The following is a 24,749-nucleotide window of genomic DNA, read 5'->3' as shown; positions in this document are numbered from 1 at the left end:
TGTCAAAATTATAACCTGTATTCAAGAAAAAGATGAAATTGGGATACATTCTAAAGGAGCCATGAACAAAATCAAGGATTTTAAGATGGACAGACTCTGTTTTTTCCATTTACTTTAAAAAACAACAACCATGTGGTAACAAAGTTGCTTACCATCAGTTGGGTGGCAATTTAAACTCGGAATCTGACCAAGTTGTTCTTGCCTGAACCTAACCAAATCTGGATCATTTAAATTTAAAAGATGTCAGACTCAGTGGGATACGCTTGTGGGAAAGTGAAACATGAAAGATACTCATCTCTTTGTTCGTGTCTGGATGTGAGCAGAACAGCTTGTTTGTGTGAAGAAGTTAAGATTCATTGAGTTTAGGCTCAGAAACAACAACTCAACGCAAAACCAGTGAAATTCTGACTGTTTCCTACTGATACGAAAAAAGGGATCAACAACAGAAACTTTTAGGGAAAACTTTTTTAATACTGCACATTTCGAAGTACCAAGAAACAAAATACACATCTGTGAAAGAAATTCTCAAATACTTAAACACATCATCAGACATTTATCCAATGGGGTCATCTAGCATGTTGGAGCTTTCTGCATCAGGTGATGGTGTGAGCTTCTGCAGAAGACAACCTCACCAGGAGGACACAGAAAGCATACTGGCAGCCTGTACTTCAAAACTGTGGGGCACATTTTGACTTTGCCTTGAAAAGAGCCTGTAAATTAAAGGTTAATGAGACTGAGTGGAAGTAGAAAAAAGAGCATGCTGCCAAGTTCTGGTTGACCAGGTCGCAGTCTGTGTGCAGATAGTCTTTATGCCTGATAGTGGATCTCTTCTCCTAATCAAGAGCTATTCAGAGGATGCCTCTGCTTCAGAGGAGAGAGAACCTGAACATTTTTCCACAGTCAGTTTAAAAGGGAGAGATCATTTCAAAGAACTGAACATGATTTATTTATATAGCATTTGAGTTATAAACTATTTGGCAATTAGACTGCGATGAAGCAACAGGGCGGAGTCCAATAATGTACAGGACCCCCCACCCCTCAGCATCATTGTCAGTTAGATTAAAGAAAACGTATAAAATATATAATTTATGTATTCTTTCCACTAATATACAAAACTGTTGCTCTCTTTTCTTTATTTTATTCTTCAAAAAGGTAGGAATCTATTCAAGTTTAAAGAAAAAGAATTTAAAAAAGGAAACACGAAGCCAGGAAAACAAAGTTCTGTACAAAATTAGTATATGATATAAAATGATGAAAGGAATCAGAGCCATAACTCGATAAAGAACTTGATGTTAACAGCTAGCTCAAAATACCATGTTTAAATGTCTCATATCTTGAAACACTGAGATTTTTGGGGGGTAATTGTTTGGTTTTTGATTGTTGTAATCCTTTATAGATATTCACTTATGTGAGGGGATCTGATTCACTGCTGCCATGGTAACTATAATGAAGAAATTCACATCAGTGTGAAACAGTTCTAGTTTAAGGCTAATTTGGAGTGTTAAGTTCACAATAGACAAAGTTTTTTTTTTCCTAATTGTTGTCCTGTGGTACATGTGTAATGTAGAGGTCTAATGACATTGTGTAATTTAAAATTTTCTTTATTTCCTTGAGTCTTGTCTGTTGTCACACTGGTTCAGTTGTGCTTCCTCAGCGCTTCTATGTTTTTTTTTTTGTGTTGGTCACAAGAATCAGGCACATGTGTTTTTACCCTTCACTCACCATCTTTTGTGTTTCAGTGTACCGTGGAGACAGTGCGGGTGCCGTGATAGTCCTATATGCCTCTATTTTAGTACACATTAATGCACTGACAGTATCTGTGCAGGTGCACAAATGCAGAGTCATGCACAATGAGCAAACATAAAATATTAAATTTACAGTCCTTAATATTGCTATGATTTTTTAAATCATATACAGTGGCTTGCAAAAGTATTCGGCCCCCTTGAACTTTTCCACATTTTGTCACATTACAACCACAAACATGAATCAATTTTATTGGAATTCCACGTGAAAGACCAATACAAAGTGGTGTACACGTGAGAAGTGGAACGAAAATCATACATGATTCCAAACATTTTTTACAAATAAATAACTGCAAAGTGGGGTGTGCGTAATTATTCAGCCCCCTGAGTCAATACTTTGTAGAACCACCTTTTGCTGCAATTACAGCTGCCAGTCTTTTAGGGTATGTCTCTACCAGCTTTGCACATCTAGAGACTGAAATCCTTTCCCATTCTTCTTCGCTAAACAGCTCCAGCTCAGTCAGATTAGATGGACAGCGTTTGTGAACAGCAGTTTTCAGATCTTGCCACAGATTCTCGATTGGATTTAGACCGCAGACAGGTCAAAGATAAAGTTATTGAGAAATTTAAAGCCGGCTTAGGCTACAAAAAGATTTCCTAAGCCTTGAACATCCCACGGAGCACTGTTCAAGCAATCATTCAGAAATGGAAGGAGTATGGCACAACTGTAAACCTACCAAGACAAGGCCGTCCACCTAAACTCACAGGCCGAACAAGGAGAGCGCTGATCAGAAATGCAGCCAAGAGGCCCATGGTGACTCTGGACGAGCTGCAGAGATCTACAGCTCAGGTGGGGGAATCTGTCCATAGGACAACTATTAGTCGTGCACTGCACAAAGTTGGCCTTTATGGAAGAGTGGCAAGAAGAAAGCCATTGTTAACAGAAAACCATAAGAAGTCCCGTTTTCAGTTTGCCACAAGTCATGTGGGGGACACAGCAAACATGTGGAAGAAGGTGCTCTGGTCAGATGAGACCAAAATGGAACTTTTTGGCCAGAATGCAAAACGCTATGTGTGGCGGAAAACTAACACTGCACATCACTCTGAACACACCATCCCCACCGTCAAATATGGTGGTGGCAGCATCATGCTCTGGGGGTGCTTCTCTTCAGCAGGGACAGGGAAGCTGGTCAGAGTTGATGGGAAGATGGATGGAGCCAAATACAGGGCAATCTTGGAAGAAAACCTCTTGGAGTCTGCAAAAGACGTGAGACTGGGGCGGAGGTTCACCTTCCAGCAGCACAACGACCCTGAACATAAAGCCAGGGCAACAATGGAGTGGTTTAAAACAAAACATATCCATGTGTTAGAATGGCCCAGTCAAAGTCCAGATCTAAATCCAATCCAGAATCTGTGGCAAGATCTGAAAACTGCTGTTCACAAACGCTGTCCATCTAATCTGACTGAGCTGGAGCTGTTTTGCAAAGAAGAATGGGCAAGAATTTCAGTCTGTAGATGTGCAAAGCTGGTAGAGACATACCCTAAAAGACTGGCAACTGTAATTGCAGCAAAAGGTGGTTCTACAAAGTATTGACTCAGGGGGCTGAATAATTATGCACACCCCACTTTTCAGTTATTTATTTGTAAAAAATGTTTGGAATCATGTATGATTTTCGTTCCACTTCTCATGTGTACACCACTTTGTATTGGTCTTTCACGTGGAATTCCAATAAAATTGATTCATGTTTGTGGCTGTAATGTGACAAAATGTGGAAAAGTTCAAGGGGGCCGAATACTTTTGCAAGCCACTGTATCTTTATTGCATATTTTATGTATCTTCTACACTTCTGAAGATCCCAGGTCTACAATGCAGAGTTACAATGCAATCAAAACCTGAAAATCTGAAACACTGGAAAGGACTTTCATTTTATACATCTTTCCTCTTTTGAGGAATAACTGTGTATAAAACGATATTCAAGATGAGTGTTGTTTGTACAAAACAATTAAATAAAACAAAATAGCAATCAAAAATACATAATTATTCATTGCTTTTCAATGAGAAGAATAACTTATTGGCACTGGCTCTGCTGTGTCTCTGATTAATTATTGTGCCCAAACTAACCAATTATGTCATGTGTCAGACTAACTCCTTAAACACAACCCAATCAGTGGCACTTTTACAGTGTTGTTTTGGAAAAAAACTAGTAATGTCCAGATCTCGTGACATGTTACCTCATTAGTTCCACAAACTAAAATGTTTACAGTGGCTAATGCCATACAAGTACTAAGCTAATGTAACTCAGCTAATGTTTTACTTTGATAGTGTGTCCTGTCATCATGTAATACTAATGATATTGGTTCCAATAACTACATTTCTGGTATAACATAATATGTTTAATTTCAATTCAGTTCAGATCAGTTGTGCTTATACAGTAAAATGTCACAACAACAGTTGCATCAAGGCACAGACAGCGAGACAACAAGTAAGCATTTGGCGACAGTGGAAAGGAGAAACTTCCTATTAACAGGAAGAAATCTGCAGGAGAAGCAGGCTCTGGTGTAGCTACATGGGGGTGAGGGGGAGGAAGACAGGACAAAAGGCATACAAGTGTGTTCTTGAATGTTTTTGTCACTGCTGGTCACTGTAGTGTATCATCCTATGTCATCACTTTACATTACCCTCACGTTGTGGGAAACACAATGAATCAAAGCCACTTTGTCTGGCTTTTTGTCCTTTTGAAGATAATCACAGCAAAAATTTCTGGCACAACTTCACCTACTTCCAAGGTGCATGCAGAGGATGACAGAATATACAATGTAGAAACTCCAGCAACACTTAGGGGAAGATGAACAACTTTATTGACTGACCAACGCGTTTTGGCTTGTGGCCTTCATCAGGGTTTTTGTCCTTTTGCACATGAACATGTGTATGTATCAGCCCACAAAGTTGAGCCGTAATCAATAACTAGAATTCATTATTGGATCCATTACTGGAACATAATTGCAGTAATTGTTTAACGGGGTAAGGAATAATAATTTAAACTATTTAAATTGCTTGCGGGTTTTGCAGCGATTGTTAAAGTGTTTAAAGAGCTGTTCAACATTCTTGAACAGTTTAAAACATCTCCATCTTTAGCCACATAAAAAAAGATGAAGACAAATGATACACGTAAGCTGTTGGATTGACATGACTTATACGCCTCCAATTTGTTACACCCTGTTCAAAAGAGTAAAGACAAAGATCACTAATATTACTATGTCTTCATTGCGTGAATGATTAGACAGGGAAGTGTAATACGCAAAGGAAATTAATACTAGAGAAAACCCACACAACAGACCATATGCCCAGAGAGATATGTGAGCAAAAGAATGCACCAGCTTGTGTAACTGAATAACAGCCAAGACACGTTATTGGACTGTTGCTTCATTCCCATTCTGGCTTCACTCCCAAAAAACAACAGTGTGACCCTCATGCAAAAACCCAAGCACTAAATCAAGACAGCTTTGATAAGAAGTCACTCTTCATACACCTGGCAATGAAACTAATGTAATGAGGAAAATATATGATAAATATATAGTAGCTTGCCAACCTCTGTGCAAAAGTAAGAAAATATGTTTCTAACGGTAACTTCTAAGGAGTTATGTGCTGGATTATTTTCTGGCTGTCTGCAGAGACTTCAGAGCCAAGAAGTGGTTCATCACAAAACCCTCATAAAATCACAAACTGTCATTTTTGCAGTTTATTTTTTGCAATAAGGTCAGCTCTTCAGTTCTTTATCTAGTACTTTATACTTTTGGATGTAGGGGAGCTTGTGGGTCTCCCCTTCTTTGACATAGAAATCTACTAAACGAGCCATAAGATACTGAGCAACTGTATTAAGCAATTGGGAGCAGATTTATTTGACAATTCAACCAGGTCACTTTGGCTATTTCATTTCCTGTCCTTATCCCAGACTGAGCTACAGTAACGGGCTGCTCTAGCACCTTGATGATATACACTTTATTATTTTTATGTTTTTATTATTTCATTCTTCCATTTCATTATACAAGCAGTCCTAGTGTGGAGGACATGTGCATTGTATTGTAAAGACAATAATTTTATGAAGCCCAGAGAGCATAGTTCTGGCATGCTCCACTGGACACTAAGAATGGTATGTACTGGCCAAGCCTTTCCCCCATGTGCTCTCTCCCTCTCTCTGTCTTTCTTTTTTTCTTCGCACAACTTTTATGATGCTCATCTGGACACTGCGTTATGCGTCATCCCCTAGTTGGACACCTGCCCTGTGGTGCAGTATTGCCATGATTTGATGACATAAGACAGAAATGCTACCTTATTGTGAATGTAGCAATCAGCTAAAAGCTGCTCAGCCCATCTGCCATTGGCTCAGTGGTACCCAGATTTCTTTCCAACCCAAAGTTGAAGTCCTGATATTTCACATGAATCGCAAAATAGGACTATTTTAATATATGAATAATGGAAAAAGAGAGCTGACTGTCTAGTTTTCTTAAGCCAATACTGAAAATTGTAAACACACGGTGTGGAAGTAGCTGATGAATCTGGATAGCAAAGAACTGTAAGCCTCACAATTACATAATAATAGTATGCCAACTATGTGTCTGAGGTCCATGCAAAAGATACACGCCTGTGCCTGTTGGTCACCTCTGTGTTTCCCGCTGCAAAGATTTTCCACATAAGCCAAATCAGACAGGAAACAAGGCAAGAATTCTCCCCCGAGGAGGCAGAAGGAACGATAAGGCAGGGAACAGAGGGAGATTTTCAGAAAACTTTGGCCACAGGCATTTGTCTCCTTGCATCTGACAAGCCATTTTGCTTCTAAGTGGTTCAAGGATCATAAAGTAGAAGGATGGAGGAAGCAAAAGGTGAACATATGAGAGAAGGTGAGAGATGAAAAAACAAATATGGCACTTGTTCTGTTTGTGAAGCGTAACATCTGCTGAAGGAGCAGATTCTGGATCACTTCCATCACACACCTCAGGTACTCATAAAATACAGGCTCACTCCCTTACATGCACGCACACAAAACACACTCAAACACACTCTTATGCCAAGTGCACCTAATCTGATGAAGATAACAGAGATCCCTTCAAGACCATAATTCAAGCTCTTCTATGTGACTTCACCTTCTGTGTATAAGAGTCGAATGGACAGCATGCAGACACTGGAATCGTATTAGCTCAGGTTTTGAGATGCCAACCCAACACATTCGATACGAGTCTCATTTTGGCTTAAAATTGATTGAAAACTGAAGATTAGTACTTATTTCCATAAACATCGCCCCTTTTAAATAAGTTAATCTGCACAGTGGTTTTCACTCGGACTATTTATTTGGCAGAAAATACTTCCAAATGTTCATAGTGAGGTCTGTGAGAGAAGCAGGAACGTTTTGTATGGAAAAACACTGTTATTGCACAACGTTTTGTGCAGCTCAAACACAAATTCCAATCACTTCCAATATACTGAGGTGCAGACAGAAGTGCTGCAAATATTATAAAAACATAAACAGATGCTACTATAAGTCTAACTACTTTAAGGCTAGATGTAGAATTACTGTATGCATAATGGTCTAAATTTATTTCAAAGGTTTCTATAGCACAGAAAATGGTGCTGTAGCTCTTTTATTGCAGGTTAAATTAAATTCTAATGAAGAACTTAACATTTGAAAAACACTGAAAAGAAATTATCACTATTAATTTAAAAAGCCAACTCATTTAACTCAAGTGATAACCTTTTATACATCTAGTTTATTAATCTTATGTAGGCTCACGTATTTAAATGCAAGCAGCTTAGCAAACCAAAACCACTCCAGTGCCTCCTTTTCATGCTGTGTCTGAATGAATCAGCGTCATACGCGGTGTCACCGAGGCCTGTTCAGTGCAGGATTCTTATTCTGCCTGCCACAGGCTTTGCAAATGCGCACGGAAAAGCGGGGAGAGCCCAGAACAGAGTCAAAGATAAATCAGTGCAGACAGAAGAAATCTTTTTTTAATAGTTTCATCCTGACTGCAACGTGTTTTTTGCATTTTTGGGAGGTACTGATAGGAAGCATTAAAAACACCAAGCAAACACAAAACAAACTAAAATGAGAACTACGGAAAAGTCCTGCAAAGAATATTATTGGAGTTAAAGACCATTTGGCTGTCAGTCACCATATGGGGCAGGAGGGTTCACCAAGGCAGAAACAACATAATTACAGCTCTGCGTTACAGCCACTGCACTCCTGTCTCTGCTACCACCTACGTACTCTCCATACTATGCCTAATTGCCTGCTCCTCCTCACATAGGGAATGATTATTGATTTAAACAACATAATTGGTTGGCACTCACAGCAGATAATGCACTTATCCATAGAAACTATGGCCTGAATACAAATGTACAGTTTGAATTATGGTGATGGGGGAACCATGTGTTTAACAGCTAATTTTGATCAATCGATCTACTTTGATCAGTTGAACTTAAAGTCCATGATGCCCGAGAAGCAGTAATCACAGGGCTATATTTCTTTCCCTCACTTTCTCTTCCTGCAGTTTCTGTATGTTTTTGTTGTCGTTGTTGTTTTTGTTTGTCTGTTGTGCGCTTTACACATTGTGCGGTTAAATAGAGATGTGTGGGAGGAAGAGAGTGACAGGCACGGCCTTAGCCTGCATCTGGTACACTGATACCGACAGAAGAGGAAAATGAAAGATGACATTTTTTAATGGAAGAATCAGATTGACCATTTGACTTTCTTCATTCATTTTATAGTTAACAGTTTAAACAAAATTATACAGAATTGCTGCAAGGTATAAGTCCATACGAGGTACGTAGGAAGCTCCTGTAGTCAACTGTCAATAATTTCTGTTATGAGCTAACAACACAGTGATTAGAGAGATGTTACACTTACATCTCTTTCTTCCCTAGAAAGCAGAGGCAGAGAGTGTGTGAGAGCGATAAATACAAATGCATAATGCAGGTGAAGGCTGACACTCAGTTTCTTCAAGTAAATAACAGTAACAGTAGTACTCACCATACACATGCACATTCACATTGTTTGTGGCCTGTCATTTGTTTTGATTTACATGCGCATTCATATGAAAAGGATATTTTTCAGGAATAATTTAATGGGAAATGTTGAGTCATACGGGCTTTTGTAATACAGATTAGAAGCTGGGCAAATATCTTTTTCACTTTCCATCTCTGGCTTTTTCTCTCTGCTTAATAACACACACACAGACTCCTGTATTCATCATATCATCATTGGACAAGAGCGCTGAGCCCTTTCCATTTAACTACCGTGTAAAATGGGCCCAAGCTGGATACTTAAAAGAATGCAAGCATTGGTTCACATACAATAGAAGTACATAGAAAGTTTTTTTTTTTTTCGAGTAAATGTACCATATAACAAAAGATATATAAATAAAAGGAAATCAAGTAAAAGCAGCATTAGACAGCATTACACAGTGTGGTGCTCACTGCTTTAAATACATCCTGTAGCCTGTAGATACCAACATTAAATTTAACTGCCACTAAATATTCTATCTACACCCAGTGAAAGGCAGGTAAAGTGTTTGCAGGGTTGGAAATTAGGGTATACATACAGTGCTGCCTGAAACTAAGTTTTATAAATGCTGAAATACATTCAAATATCAGCAGTCCACAGCGTGTTAATGTGTTTGTGTAGGCGTATGCATGTGCAAGTGTTTTATGCACGTGTGTTTTATGTATGTGTAATGTAAAATCTCCCTGTGTGGTCGATAAGGCTATCAGTTTGAAGCAGTCTTGTAATATGCACTGTCCTCTCCTCACTGCTAATATCTAAAAAGAGATACACAGATGCAAGTAGCCCAGTGGGGTTTGCATGCACAGACATACGGTTATATGCACACTTGACACACACCAACTTAAGCAGGAAAAACAGAATAGAGCGATTGCCAGCAAATACTGAGCACAATATCCTCCATTCAGCCAAGAATCTGAAAATAAGCTTCTCCTACAAATTAAGAGTGATCCAAACAGACCACTCGTTGTGGCTCTCAGAGGTCTGTAGAGCATAAACTGTGTGAGCAAGAAAAGTCTAAAAAACCCTTTGCTATAAAGGTAAAAATGTTTTCAATTTGTGCTGAGTACTTTAAAAATTGAATCTAACTGTGCATTTGAACGACTCATTGTGCATTTGCAACAGAAGGTTTAGTTACTGCTTTGTGCTTTAAAAATTAGCAAAACATAGGCGCTGCCCAGAGGTGCCCAAAAGTGTCATAAAACTGCAATTTCAGATTTAATACTATGTGATTAGAGAACTGGAAACATTAACAACAATTTTCTAGTTTCACTCAGTAGTGAAAAACAAGTGAACATTAAATCGATAAATCCAATAATGTTGTAGCTTGTGTCAATATTTTCTTATTTTGAAACCCATCTTTAGTAATAATCCCACCAAACTTTAAAACAATAAAACAAGAACTTAAAAACACTGTTATTGATATTATTAGAACTCTATGGAGTATTTATGGAACATGTTTAAATTAGATGAATTCAAATGAGTCACATGATAATTCCAAGTGAAACGCAAACTTATGCAATTGTGTAGTTCAAGGTAATGTACACTTTTTGGACGACAGCTGTGTTGTGAAGCACATGGGAGGAAGATATATCAGGCTTTGAACACAGGATCCAATTATTGCTGGTTCTAAACACTTTGTTTCAGTTTTTTTATATACGCTTGGCTCTTTGCTGAGTTTGTTAGAGTAAATATCCACAGTATGGTCATCTCAGGCACTTGGCTGCTGTTCCATTTTTTTTCTTTCAACTCAGAGAGGCCTCCTCTAACAAGGAAGTTAAAACCCTGATCCTTCATGTTATGAGGTGACAGTGCAAACCACTGGCTCACTCATATTTTTAAACAGTAGCATAGTCTAATCTCTCAGATTGTGTCCTGTGTAAGAGTTTATGAACTGTCTGCCCTTCTTCTGTCTGTCTGCTTGACTTTGTTGCTCAGTCAGTAAAAACTGCATGTGGTTCTAAGGAAAAATATTGTTCCAGCGCCACAAGATAAAAGGTCTGTTGCAGCAACAAAGCACAGCGGTATTTTGCTGTATTGTTGTTTTTCTCAGCTCTTAGCTCTTAAAATGAAGGTGATAATCTTTGTGCCCTGATAACATGACAGGCTATTTATGCCGAGTATAGTTCACTTTAGATCACTGTCACAGTATTTTAGCGCCATGGGGTAACCACACACAGAAACACACACCCACAGCCCGAAGAAGCACTTCAGCAGAAGCAAAGAGACTGGAATAGAATGGAATTTGAAACGTTTTAGCTAAAAATGTTTCCATGCTCAAGGTGTTTTTTGCAGAAACGTTTCAGATTTCGTTTTGTTCTCCAACTGCGTTGGTGAAGCTGGTCAACTGATGCCACAGGAAAGCCACTGCTCGTCGAATTTAAGACATAGACAAAGGATGGGTTTCATTCAGAAGTATATATAGTTGTAGTGTGGAATTCTAGATGTGAGGGTTGGCATAAACAAGTACACAAACATACCAGGAGTCTGAAAAATCTCCCTGAAAGCTGTCCTCTGACCCACTTCCCCTGCCCAATACTATTTTCATTTCATTTTTCATTCTGTTGAGCTCCAGTGAATCAGAATCAGATTCAGAAAACTGCATGTTTTCAGAGATATGTAGAAAAGCAAAGGCCTGATATGACTCTCCCATATTTTTATTACTTTATTAATAATAAATCTTCTTCTTCTTCCTCTTATTATTAATATTATTATTGTGCTAACAAAGTGATAGTCAGCAACTCAGTAGCCCATCTTACTGATTGTGTTACAGATTTTATTTCCTAATATTGAGGTCAATAAAACACATTAATGGCAAAGGATGTGTAAAAAATAAAATAAAAACAAAGACTTTTAGGTGTTTGTTTTTAAGCAGTTATCTTGCAGGTGCATATAAATTATTTCTGTTGTGATTGTGAAGAAGAAGTGCATCACTGATTATTGCCTGCTTTTTCTGTTCCCTGTTTCACAGTCCCTTTGTTTTTTCAAGTTATCTACACAAACACACGCCTATAACAAGCTTCTCCATGTTGTTTGCAGGCCAAGTGGTGAAATAGAGCTGAGACTGCCTCATGAGTTGGGCCTCTTCTGTGTTTTGGTCCCCACCCCCATCCTCCCAGCGTCAGTGGGATGTCCCAGGTGTGTCTCCTCTTGGCCTTGCTCATGCTCTGCAGCTGCAAAAAGGTATGACTCCCAGCATTATTCACTTTCACACGCCAATTCTCAAATATGTTTCCTTTTTCTTGATTCACACCGTTTACTTCTGAGAGTCATCAAAAGAAATTTCTTCTCTCCCTTCAGGTCTGCTCTGCTAACTCTCTTGAGCTTGTGAAGGAGCAGTGGAGCAGCTACAAGAACCAGTGCCTTGACCACCTCGGTGCCACGCCCCCTGCAACAGGTGGTTCATTTTCCTCCCAGCACACATGTCCATAAAATGCATCTGCACCAGCACAGACTTTAAAGATTTGCTTTCCCTTGTAGGGCTGGTGTGTAACAGAACCTTTGATTTGTATGCTTGCTGGCCTGATGGACTTCCAGGAACCACTGTAAATGTCTCCTGCCCATGGTTCCTGCCATGGTACCATAAAGGTCTGTGTGAGTATATCTGTGTGAGGTAGACAAAAAATAACAAAAGAGTCACTGCTGCATCACAATGTACTGTTGCTACAGTTTGCAAATGTACGATTTAAATCTAGTCTTATCACTCTTATCTGTAGCATTTCATTATATGCCATAATATTAACCTGTTTTTTTTTTCATTTACATGGATAAAATGCTTATACCTAACTCACTGCACAGTTTGACTGCTAATTGAAAGGTTTACTTAACAAGCATATAAGGTGATAATATGTAATTATTGTGTTTGACAGCTTGTTCACCAAAACAAAGACATCCATGTGCTCACTCTGGCGCTTTTTTTAACTATTAATGTGAATAAGTACAAACAGTGAAACAGTGAAAAAAAAGGGAGTTAATAAAAGCTTATGATCATAGCAGCCTGATGCTGCTGCACCTGTGTTTCAGGGTTTAGTGCTGCATTTTCTATTATATTTCTATAAGATCAAGGTTTTTAATAATTAATCGGTCAATCTGCATTACATGAGTGAATGACCCACTGTAAGAAGACATGTTTCAAAAATTACTCATGCATTTCAGGGTAACACGACCAGTTTTCTAACAAAACATATAATGTATACAAACACTTGACAGATTGGTTTCTTTTCTTCATGTACAGCAGGCAATCGGTTGGCAGAATGATGTACTGAATACAATGTACTGAGGTGTACTGAGGTTTCAGAGAGTGCTTAATTGAGTGTGAAGGCCAAATATTACTCAGCCCTGACTTTACTCTCAACCTATGAGTGGTGTAAAGACTTCACACTGTGTCTCCGGTGGCAGCACACCTGTCCTGTGGAGCTTTCTGAGTCATTTGCCTGTGGTGTGCGGGCTTTTGCTTCAAACACTTAACAGTTTTGGTTCATAGCATGAAAAGCCCGGGTTTTGACTGCAGCTGTCTGTCTAGTATCTTTGTTTCCATGCACAGGCTTCCTCCAAGTTGTTTAGGGCCTCTGAATAGGTGTGAAGGGGGGTTTATCTTTGCTATCTCTGGAGGACTTGTAGCCTTGCAGGGGTGTGTGTAAACATCTGATGTGCAGCACTACTTTAGACCTAACCTATGTTTCACTAACTTTTGTTCGAAAATATATTATTCTGCTGCAAGAAAGCTACAAATTGAGAGTTTGTTAAAAATGTGAAAATTCATCTTCTTGACTTGTTGAAAAGACTCATAGAAAATGATGTTTGTTTCTGTTTCTGTTTAAATTTTGTTAAAAAAGGCACATTTTCCTTCTCTGCCAAGTCCTAAAATAAGCAGTGGATTCAAACCTGGAAGCTTCATGCTATGACGAAGCAATGCAAACCACTACACCACCATTCCAGCATAATTCTTAATGAATTCCTTCTAATTCTTAAGAGGTCCATACATATGTTCAGGGAATACTCTGAGATAAAACTCCATGGAAAACATAATTTACATATCTGAAAGGTAATAACATGCTTTTCAATACATTTTTTAAATACTAGTCAGTGTATCTGAAGTGGAGGTTGAAGTGGAAATTGACCTCTGCCCTATACCTTGAGGTCAAGGTTACTGAGCTTTGAACACAGCCGAGATGTTTAGTAGATGCACCCATGTAATGAATTGGTGACTTCCTTCTTGATTTATCACATTCACAAACTCCCCGTCTGCTTCCCAGCAGGGTGATGACAATACCCTATCAGCCTTTTCCAGCTGAGGGGTAAAAAGTGTCTATCAAATATCATAATAAATAAAAAAAGAAAGACACAATCATCTGAATTTCTGAAATAATGGCTATGTTTATTGTAGCTATCTGTTAAACTTTGGGATGAAATGTATCTTTTTACCCTCAGCTGGAAAAGGTTTATGGGGTAACGTAGGATTTTGAAATTGATACCATAAGCAAATCTACTAAGAGTTGCCTCACAATATAAAATAGTCAGTGTTGTGAAGTGGTAAAACTCTAAAATTGAAGTAAAACTGAAATAAAACTGAACTGCATAACTTTAATTTAAATCCAAAAGTGTCACTGTGTTTAGGCGACAGCACTATTTGCATAGTTTACATATGCCACTCTAATATAAAATCTTACAATGGTTGTTTCTTTGTGTGTGTAGTTCAGGATGGTCTGGTTTACAGATTCTGCAGTGAAGATGGCAAATGGGCACAGAAGAATACCAGTGAATGTGAGGACGACCCTGGTGAGGTCTGTGTACACAGTGCAGTACTGTGTTTTTGTGTGTGGCTTTCTTGTTAATTAGTGGCCACTTTTGAAGCTGCCTGCAGTGGCAGATTGTTACACGGTACTGCAACTTAAAACGTTAACTCATTATGATCTGAACTTACTGCCGCATGTGAAAATCCTCCGTATGTTCAGTAAATTATTAGGATCTTTTTGTATTGTTTAAATAAAGCTGAATATAAATTGTGTGTTTGTATCTATGTTTGTATGCAGTGCATGTATGTAAATGACTTTATCTCTTTCAGCAGCAGTATGGCCGCATCCTCAATCAGTTGCGGATCATGTACACAGTGGGTTACTCTCTCTCACTGGGGGCTTTGCTGCTGGCACTGGGAATTCTCATCTTCTTCAGGTACATCATGTAAAGATGACATGTTAAGGGGATTAAGCAGCAGGAAGGGTAAGAGAAAAGTGAAAGGAAAAGGCTAAAGAAAGAGTGATAATTGAGAGAAATAAGAAGGATAATGACTGACAAATGTTTACAGTTTTTTACATACTTATAAAAAAGCAGAAGTGAATGAATAGAATAATTACAGAAGCAGAAATGGAAGGAGGAAAAAATCGATTTGTCATTTTAGATTTATGAGCTGCGTTTGACACAGCTGCCCAGTCGTTTCTGCACAATCTGCAAACCTGGTTTGAATTAAGGCATCTTGTTTACATCTTCTACCTTCTTACTCTCACTTCTTACCTCTTAGGAAGCTCCACTGTATGAGAAACAACATCCACATGAACCTGTTTGCCTCATTCATCCTGAGAGCTGTGTCCATTCTGGTTAAAGATGCTTTACTGACCCTCACACTGGATCCGAGAAGCAACAGTGACTCACAGGCACGAAGCTGGGTCAACATACCGGTCAGCGAACAAACACACATCCAGCTCACCTGCAGTTGTGAAACCTTAGCCATAGCCACCATATTACAGTAGATATAGAGTGTAGAGGCTGTTAAATAATAACATTAAGGTGATTAGTGATTGGAGGAGACAAACGTATAGATAACTTACATTATCCGTTACTTTTAATCCCTCACTTTAAACATCAGTGTTCACTGGATGTTGCTATTAAAGGTCGATCGCAAATGTAATGTAGTGCAGTATGTGCCACAAACACATACAGAGACTATTCTACCATGATATAATTTTTATATTCAACAGTGTGACTTGCACAGCTCGTCCTGAACATAAGTTCCATGTAGGTTTTAACAACCACCACACATATATTTCAATAAACTGCTGATTAGATATTGATTGGGTATGTCTAGACCAACAAATCTGTGATAAGAAAGACATATTCTACAAAACATTATTGATGCTGTTGGTGTTGTTTTTCATGTCATTTCCTGTAAATAAAGCTTCAGTAAACGAATATACCCCATGTGGACAAAAGTAATGGGTCACACCTCTTAATATTCAAAATGAGGTGTTTTCAGTCTCATTGCAAAAGGTGCATAAAATCAAACACCTGACCATGCAACCTGCTTTTACAAACATTTGTGAAAGAATTGTATCTTCTAAAGAACACACCAGCCCTAACATGGCACTTTATAGGATGTATAGATTATAGACTTTCTTCCAACAACCTTTATAAGTAATGTTATTGCAAAAGAAGGGAAAAGAAACTACAGCATCTCAGCCACAAATTGACACACCACGTAAAGTTGAAAAGCGGGGTCGCCAACTGCTGAGGCGTATAGTGCGTAAAAGTCGCCAACGCAGTGCTGACTCAGTTCCAAACATCCTCTGGCATTAACATCATGTGTTTCCATAGCCGAGCAGTTCCAGTAGGTGTAATGTGTGGGTGGCCCAGTACTTTTGTCCATATAGTATATAGTTTATATATGTTTGAAATTCACATGCTATTCTAACCTGTCATGAGTTCATAAAGGTTCATAAGAATTTAATTTAAAGTTCTGATATGCGGTTGCAAGAGAATATCAAGAAACATAAAGGTCTGACCACTATCTAGGATTTGTTACACAGAAGATGAGCGAGGGCAGACACCTGTTGATATCTGATACCACTCAAATGTATACTGCTATTGCCCATCTAATTATCTCTGTTGCTAAAACACACTATATTAGAGGCTATGGGCACATTAACATTGCTTGTATTTTTGGAAAACTACTTTACATTTCATTTGATACATCTCTCTACAACATAGAAGTAAAATATATGTAACACAAATTAACTTTATTTGCATCACTGGCAATAAATTAAATGAACCACTGTATGGATGTTCTGTAGCCACTCTTAATGGGTAATAAAATAACATTAACTTTACAGCTGAAGAGCAAAGTGGCATATACCTTTTACACACTACACTGTGGGATGATTTTCTACTACATTATAAGTGGAATAAAAATTCAGTTAAGAAATACAGCAGTACAAAAAGATAGTGACTCAATGTATAGAGAGTGGACAGTGAAAACTCAGCTATGGATATCTTCAAGTTCCCCTTGCTTCTATTTACATGAAACACTCCACATTTGTCGAGGAAGATGTCAGATAATCCACATTTAGCTCAATCATTAAGAAGTAAAAATCACTTAAAAATATTATCGGTTGCTTAAACAGTTTTTTTAACTTTCATTTTTGTGGTGTACAGCAAAGGGGGAACTACCCATGTATTCCACAATAAAACACTCACTGTGCTGTACTGTCGTTGTTGTCCCTGAACTGGAACAACATATCCTGATGCCGTTAAACTAATTCATCTGAACTGAAATATTTTTCAGCTTTTACTCTGTGAAGCTTTGTTTAAAAGCTGCATTTGCTACATTTGTGCAAGCAAGGACAACTTGGCTTATTGTTTGTGTTCCCATGGTATCTGTCTTGTGTCAGGCTGTGATGTGGTGTCGTGGTGCCATGGTGATGATGCAGTACAGTGTAATGGCCAACAACTATTGGCTTCTGGTGGAAGGCATCTATCTTCATAGCCTCTTAGTCATCACTGTATTCAGCGAGAGGAAGTACTTCTACATTTACCTGGCCATTGGTTGGGGTAAGAGCATAATCTGCTAAACAGCAGCTGAACACTTGGCTTTGTGCTTATCAACGTAATGCAAAAGGTCCAACAGTGACAGTTCTCTGACTTTCAGCCAGTCTTTTGATGGGTGATTTAGTCAGACGACAGACATTAGCAACAAGAAGTCAGCCAACAGTTATGTTAATAGCTCTCAGAGCAAGGAGGAGGTGCAAGAAAATCTGCGGCCTCTAGCTATTGTATCCCATAAACAGCTCGAGACTACTAAAAACTCGACACCTTACCTACTTTTCATGTTTGAAGTGGGAATGTATCCTTAGTGGTTTTCTCTTGCTACCAATATGTTTTGTATGTCTGTCTCCCAGCTGCTAGGTGTAACAACTTTCTTGTATATAGAAATATTGTGTAACACACAGCAGAAGGGTGTATTTTACCCCAGACCGTAACTGTTAAAGGCTGATGGGGAATTCACGTCACCCCACCAGGCGGGCGGATAAGTTTGAATCTCAGTGACCTTAAGCTAAAGGTCAAAGGTCAGAAGCCAGGTATTCTGAAAATCCTGTGAATGCAATAACCTGAGAACAAGGCACTATAGAGTTTTCAAATTGATACAATAGGTGCGCCTTCGAAGACTCTTAGGCGGCTTTGAATCTCAGTGACCTCGACTTCAAAGTGTTTTCTAAAAATCTTGTGAATGCAATAACTTGAAAACAAGGTGACACAGGATTTTCAAATTGACACCACAGGTGTTTCTGCTAGGAGGCTGAGGGATACCACTGACAGTTACAAATGGTTTTTAGACCTTAAAACTAAGCTGTGACTGAAAATAGAAAGTTTTCAAAAAAGCCCTGAATTCAAACTTCTCTGACTAACCAAATAATGTATTCTTCATCCTTTTTAAAAACCTAAAGCCTGCATTAGTGTGTCTCTCTCTGGAGACAAAGAAAGCTTTATACAGTTTTTTTTTTTTACATTTCCTTAGACAGTAGCACTCTGCAAGACCTGCAAATTGACTTTGATGTATAACACCCAGTTGTCTTTAAGACTGTGAGATATCTAATTCATACCCACGAGACACTGAAAGAAAATGTTTTGTTTTTGTTTTTTATATCACTGTAAACACCTAACGGCGTGGAACTCTGTCAAGTATTGTTTTGAAAGACACAAAAATTTAATGAGTCTAGCTACTACTACTTAACAAGTCCTCAGATTCCATAACTACAAGCATTCAAAAGCAGATGTGCTTCTCCAGTTCAGATTTCCTAGATTCCACCATTTTTTACATTTTCAAATGAATATTGAATGTATGATTTTCAGCCTCCTGTTCTGTAATAAGAACTTAATTATACAGCTGTCCATAGTTAAGTTCTTGTATAGCTTTTAAAAATACTCACTGAAGAAAACAACTCATCCATGTCTAAAATAATAACTGTCCAGCTCACCTTGATGTGTTATTATAGCCTGACAGGACTGATAAAATTCTGAGACCACATTCATAAACACATAGGGATTGAGCTTATTGAAGCTTAGATAAAGGCAGACATGACAGAGATGATTTTAATATTTAGAGACCTTTAAAGTCTGCTTTGGATAAGACGAGAGCGGAAATATTTGAAGAGGTAATGAGATATTAAATTCACAAGGACAGAAAAAAATATTGAAATTTTGTATCATGGGCAGTGACATAATAATATAACTTGATACTGACTACTAGACTAAAGTATAAATATTAGCTAGGACTACTGCGTGTGCTTTGGAGGAAATGATTTGGGATCCTTAATCTTTGCTTTTTGTCATTCTCAGGTGCACCTCTCATATTTGTGTTGCCATGGATCGCAGTGAAATACCTGTATGAGAATGAAGAGTAAGTTTAATCAATTCATGAAATTCTTACATCAAATGGAAGACAGTTTAATTATTGCCGCTTTTATCCGTGACCCCTGAGGAGACAGATGAGTGCGGGTCTTTTTTCTCCTGGTTTCCTTTAAAGAATTTATATTGCAGAGGAAATGTTGATAAAATGTGTTATGCCCATAAGTTTGTGTGTTTGTTTCTGTGTCTAGGTGCTGGGAGAGGAATATTAACATGGGATATTGGTGGATTATCCGATCTCCTATACTTTTTGCTTATCTGGTAAGACTCTCTGTATCTCTTTTTCTCTCTCTCACCTTTGTGTTTAACTTTGTCAGTTTACATTTGGATAATGTTTTAAAGACAATTCAAAACAATCTATGTCTTGGCAGACGCTTAGGAGCGCTCATAAAGATACCAAATGCTTTTGTCTGCCTACTTGTATTTGAATGTGTGTAGATGAGGCAGCTGTTGAAAATAGGACTGCAGGAAAAATGTAAGTCGTGTAAAAATAGTGACTCTTATTTTCTGCAGCTGATATTTTATCAGTTCCTACATTCAGTGCTGTGCTATTTCACTTTGCTCAGTCTGATGACAAAATGTAACTTTATACAACCACATGTGCAATATTCACAAAATATCAGTATTTAAAATTTTATATAGGACAACATCTTTGTGTTTACACACCCTCTGAACAACATCACATACCAAAACCAGCTGACGCTTTTCTTTTGTGTGTTTTCTGATTCTTGTTCCCAAATAACATTATGGATGGACACACTTATGACCAGTGCACTTAAACATATGCAGTGCTTTACTGTGTGGGAGCATTACTTTTTAATGCAGTTGCTGAAATAGTTGGTAAAAATCTAAAGTTGTTGTAAAGTTTTTCATCATTGTGCAACAACCCCAGAGCTATTCTGCAGTACAACTATTGTGCAAACAACCTGATTCACACCTAAATAAACTGCATTTGCGTACACTCCACTATACATATTTACACAAATACTTGTGTTGAGACAGCACACACGCTTTACCAAACTTGGAGCGCAAAAAACTTGAGTGCTGTGATAATAAATGACCTGCCATCAGTAAGTGTCCTGCACTAGATCACAGTGTGTGCGCACGTGCACATGCTTGTTCTGTGCGCAAGCACTTGAATTGCTTGTGTTGTGGGGACTTTAATCCGTCTGCCCAGTCCCAGTGTGAGGACTTGTTCGTTTAAAGTCAGACTTTGTGTTAACTACTAACGCGTACCAAAGCGGCAGTAGTCTTCTCTCTAGCACCATATGCTAACATATTGCATTGTGTTTGCTTCAAAGTGACTTTCTTTATCCTCTTTTTTTCAGATTAACTTCTTCATATTTATCCGTATTATTAAAATCTTAATGTCTAAACTTAGAGCTCACCAGATGAGATACACTGACTACAAGTTCAGGTGAGAAATGTGTTCCTTTATTTCTTTTCTTTTTTGTTTTTTTTTAAAGAAAGTGCAGACAGCAAGCATTTACTTAGCCCTAGTAGCTTTTTGCTTTGGAATTAACTTTTTTGGTATTATAGCCATTTCTATATATAGTCCCCTGTTTTCAGAGTTTTCTTGTAATCTCTAATACCCATTTGCTTCCCCTTTCTCCTTTCTTCCAGACTGGCAAAATCTACCCTGACTCTCATTCCCCTGCTTGGGATTCATGCCATCCTCTTCACCTTTGTCATTGATGAATCTGTTCCTAAAGGCTCTGTTCTGCGCCTCGTTCGCCTCTTCTGTGATCTCCTGTTCAACTCCTTCCAGGTATAAGTTCAACTTTCACTTGTTTCACATGTGCCCATAAATATAACAGACGGACCTCAGAAGATTAATACCCAGGAAGACATAAACTGCACGCTAAAGTAATAAATTGTCTGTATAACTCAAAGATGTCACAGAGAACAAAGAAATTGGCACTTTTATATGTTGTACATTTGCGTATAAAAGCAAACATAGGTGAAGAGCTTGGGTTCGACATTTCTTTTGCCCAGCAAACTCCTTCTTAATCCTCACAATTTATTTTTTAGACTATTTCTTACTCAGGCAGCACACAAATCCTACCCTTCTGTCAGATACTGCTGGTGTTGCAGGAAATGTGATCAAGCTGTCCTGGCACCCGTGACTTGATGAACCAGATGTGGCAGCATTCATGGCTGAGAGATAAAATTCTTTTTTGGCAAGACTAGAAAGTACATTTATTAAGGTGGAGATGAAAGGTGGAGTAAGTCACAAGAGTTTGCACATTAATTTTGAATGCTCTTGTGCTGTTGCTTGTAATTTAGGTCTTTGCACCATAAACTTACCTGATTGGGTTTAGCAAAAAAATTACTTTGTGGTACAATTCGCCCCCTCATAACAATAACTCTACACATTAAAAAATGGCGGTGCATTTAAATGTGGCATTACGTGCTTGTTTGCAAGCATCCATATGTGACAAGCTGGGAGTGAGAGAGCGTCTCTCTATTTCTATAAGACAAGTTTCGGTGCGTCTGTGAGATCCCAGCAGCTCTGACAAAATAGTAATAGAGATTTTGACACCCTAGGAATGAGATTGGGCTGCATTAATTATATTCTCCATCATTCATACTATGCCTCTGCCTTTGGCAGTTCAGTGATCAAATGCTTTAGCTGTCCAGTGCAATAAAATGACTTTTTTTTGTTTTTGTTTTTCCTCTTGTTGAAAAAAACTGTTTTTACTCTTTTATTGTGGGGACTAGATGAGAGTAATGAGGCAAAAATAGTGATTTTCTGGGTATTTGTTTCTAATAATGGAAAAATGTATTTTAAGTACAATAAGCATATTAAATGTTCTTCCATTTCAGGGCCTGCTGGTTGCCATCCTGTACTGCTTTGTCAATAAAGAGGTGAGACAGATTTGTTTTGATGTCAAAAGCCACTTTAATTTTAAATGTATCTTCTTTGTGAGGTTACATTTTTTATTTCTCTGTTCCTGCTGCCTTCCTTTATTTGTTCTTTTGTATCTCTAAAAACATCTTCAAGTTCCACTTTTTTTTTTCTTTTGTCTGCAAAGACCAGCAGACACAACAGGATCCATCTGCTAATATGTAGTCTTTTAAATGCAGTTTTTGGCAAGGAACATCCATCTATTGATGTCCTCTGTGTCTTGTTCAATCTTCATCACCACTGTTTCTCCTGTCTCTCCCATCACTTCCTCTCTCAGGTGCAGTCGGAGATGCTGAAAAAGTGGAAGAGGTGGAAACTGGGTAAGGACATTGATGAGGAGTACCGCCACACACACAGCCAAACGCCACATGTTAAAAGCGGCAGTATCGCCACTGGCAATGTGCCCAACACCGGTGACCCAAATGCTGACTGGCCTCGCTTCAACAAAGCCAACAGCGGCCCGGTTTGCTCCGCTGCAACTGAGGAGAACCGCAAACTCGTTGTCTCCTTTAGCAACGGGACAGGGAAATGCAGACCTGCCAAAAGCAGGCACACCCTGCACTTCTCTTTCCAATCGCACAGAGGCGCCACCAGCAGCACTGCCACAGAGGATGTGTGTCTGGAAGAGCGCGTGAAGTACCGCTCATATACTCTGGAAGGAGAGGAAACTAATGTTTGACTTCCCTGGGACCTCATCGCAAAAACTCTCACTGATTGCGCTTCTTGTTTCGGATCCGTGCTTATCATGTGGCAGTTGTATAGCTTGAGCAGGAAGAGGATGAGGAAGTAACAAACAGGGATCATGATGTTCACCGATTCAGAACATTGCAGGAAATACCTTTGAGTCCTGCCCAGCTGCAAATGAGTATTTACTGCTTCTGGGAGATGGAGGAAAAAACACTTATTGACTTCAGACATTAGGAATGATCAAATAAATTAAAACTTCACTGGCATTCAGTGTGCGTACGTGTGTCTGCCTGTAGACATATGGAGGACAGCTATTTCAACACCAACCCTTCTCACATCTTATCCGGTGTAACCATTGTGGGACATGCTTGTGTCGTGTGTGTTTGCAGCAGTTGGCACCAATCTGTGGTACAGAAGAACCTCTTGGTGTCAAAGTATGATTTTATTTAAACTTTTGGTTCGATGGAAATGAATGTGAATTGCACCATGAGAGACTCTTGATGTCTGAGTGGTCAGGAATTGCAATTTACTGGAGACCTCTCTATCTTATCATGCTGTGATAAGAGTCAGTGTTTGCTATGCTGAGGCAGGCACACAGAATATGGACTCTTTCACCTTTAGAAGGAACATGATACAAAGTTTAACTTATTCTGGTTTTAACAAGCCAAAGCCAAACAAGAAAATAATAATATATCACAGGTTTGTTATTGACTGCATAAAGCACTAAATCCATATTTTTATTCATCTACTCCATTTTTGAACAAATATTGATTGAATGTATATGGACAGAGGAGTAATTTGGTTGAACTGAATTTTAATTGAATATTTAACTGTATATATGTAATTAGATGTACACGCTCTATTCAGAGCATCTTGGATTTGTCTGACACCTAACTAAAATTCCTTATTTGCCTTCAAGATTACTCATTGTAAGATTCATGCTTACACGGTTACAGTCACTGTCAGCTGCACAATTTTTCAGGCGTACTTTAATTTTTAGAAATATAACTTTTGCACAAAATCTACATCTACATTGTACAGATGTCAAAAGATTGTTTTATATTCCAGGAAGGTTTTTAAAGAAAAAGGTTTTGCATTTAAAAACATAATGTATGACTAAGATTTTTTGTTAATGCACCACATTGACAATGAAAGTTAGATTGTTTTTATGCTTTCTATGTCAAACTTAGTAACGCAGAACAAAAATTGTGCCCCACCCACCATATTTATTTGTTGTTGGGATATTTTTTGATACCGGAAAAAAATGAAGCCAGCAATGAAACACTGCTTAAAAAAATTAAGAGAAGATACAATCTTCACAGTATAACACAAAACCAGTGAAACCTGTTCAATATCAATTTGTCTAGTTGGGAAGCATACATTTTATAGGGCTGTAGCAATGATGGTCATCCTAATTTATCCAAAATTATTAAATAAAAACGACATAAAACTCCTCTAAAATGTGTGTTCACTAAGTGTGAACTATTGCTAACAGGCATGATGCACACATGAATTTGAAAGCTATCAGTACCTCTATTGTAGCAAAGGTACCAAAATTAATTCTTGTGTCATTGTAGTTTGTGCAAAGAAAGCAGAACCTGACACTGCATTTTTTAGAATAAATGTGGACATTTATTACAAATATTTTTATTAATACATTTATATATTATATGTAGATATACA

At 38.3% G+C, this 24,749-nt stretch overlaps 1 protein-coding gene across 2 annotated transcripts in view; it reads left to right on the top strand.

The window, feature by feature from the left end:
• Positions 1 to 23,806, top strand: part of gcgrb (glucagon receptor b) — a 52,696-nt gene extending 28,890 nt beyond the window's left edge. The window contains exons 2-14 of one of the 2 annotated variants that reach the window (XM_063476667.1): positions 11,837 to 11,980; positions 12,098 to 12,194; positions 12,278 to 12,385; positions 14,492 to 14,580; positions 14,865 to 14,968; positions 15,315 to 15,471; positions 17,458 to 17,617; positions 19,403 to 19,463; positions 19,663 to 19,732; positions 20,800 to 20,888; positions 21,095 to 21,239; positions 22,298 to 22,339; positions 22,657 to 23,806. In XM_063476667.1, coding sequence (XP_063332737.1) covers positions 11,927 to 11,980; positions 12,098 to 12,194; positions 12,278 to 12,385; positions 14,492 to 14,580; positions 14,865 to 14,968; positions 15,315 to 15,471; positions 17,458 to 17,617; positions 19,403 to 19,463; positions 19,663 to 19,732; positions 20,800 to 20,888; positions 21,095 to 21,239; positions 22,298 to 22,339; positions 22,657 to 23,058 — 1,578 coding nt within the window. In that variant the 5' untranslated portion in view covers positions 11,837 to 11,926 and the 3' untranslated portion in view covers positions 23,059 to 23,806. Of the gene's footprint in view, positions 1 to 11,836; positions 11,981 to 12,097; positions 12,195 to 12,277; positions 12,386 to 14,491; positions 14,581 to 14,861; positions 14,969 to 15,314; positions 15,472 to 17,457; positions 17,618 to 19,402; positions 19,464 to 19,662; positions 19,733 to 20,799; positions 20,889 to 21,094; positions 21,240 to 22,297; positions 22,340 to 22,656 lie in introns of both variants that reach the window. The other variant, XM_063476666.1, reaches the window with a different exon arrangement.
• The last annotated feature ends 943 nt before the right edge of the window (positions 23,807 to 24,749 follow it).

Source organism: Pelmatolapia mariae, linkage group LG6, assembly GCF_036321145.2.
Source record: "Pelmatolapia mariae isolate MD_Pm_ZW linkage group LG6, Pm_UMD_F_2, whole genome shotgun sequence".
Classification (NCBI taxonomy): Eukaryota; Metazoa; Chordata; class Actinopteri; order Cichliformes; family Cichlidae; genus Pelmatolapia; species Pelmatolapia mariae.
The sequence above is the reverse complement of the archived record's forward strand: the minus strand, read 5'-3'. Positions and strand labels throughout refer to the sequence as shown.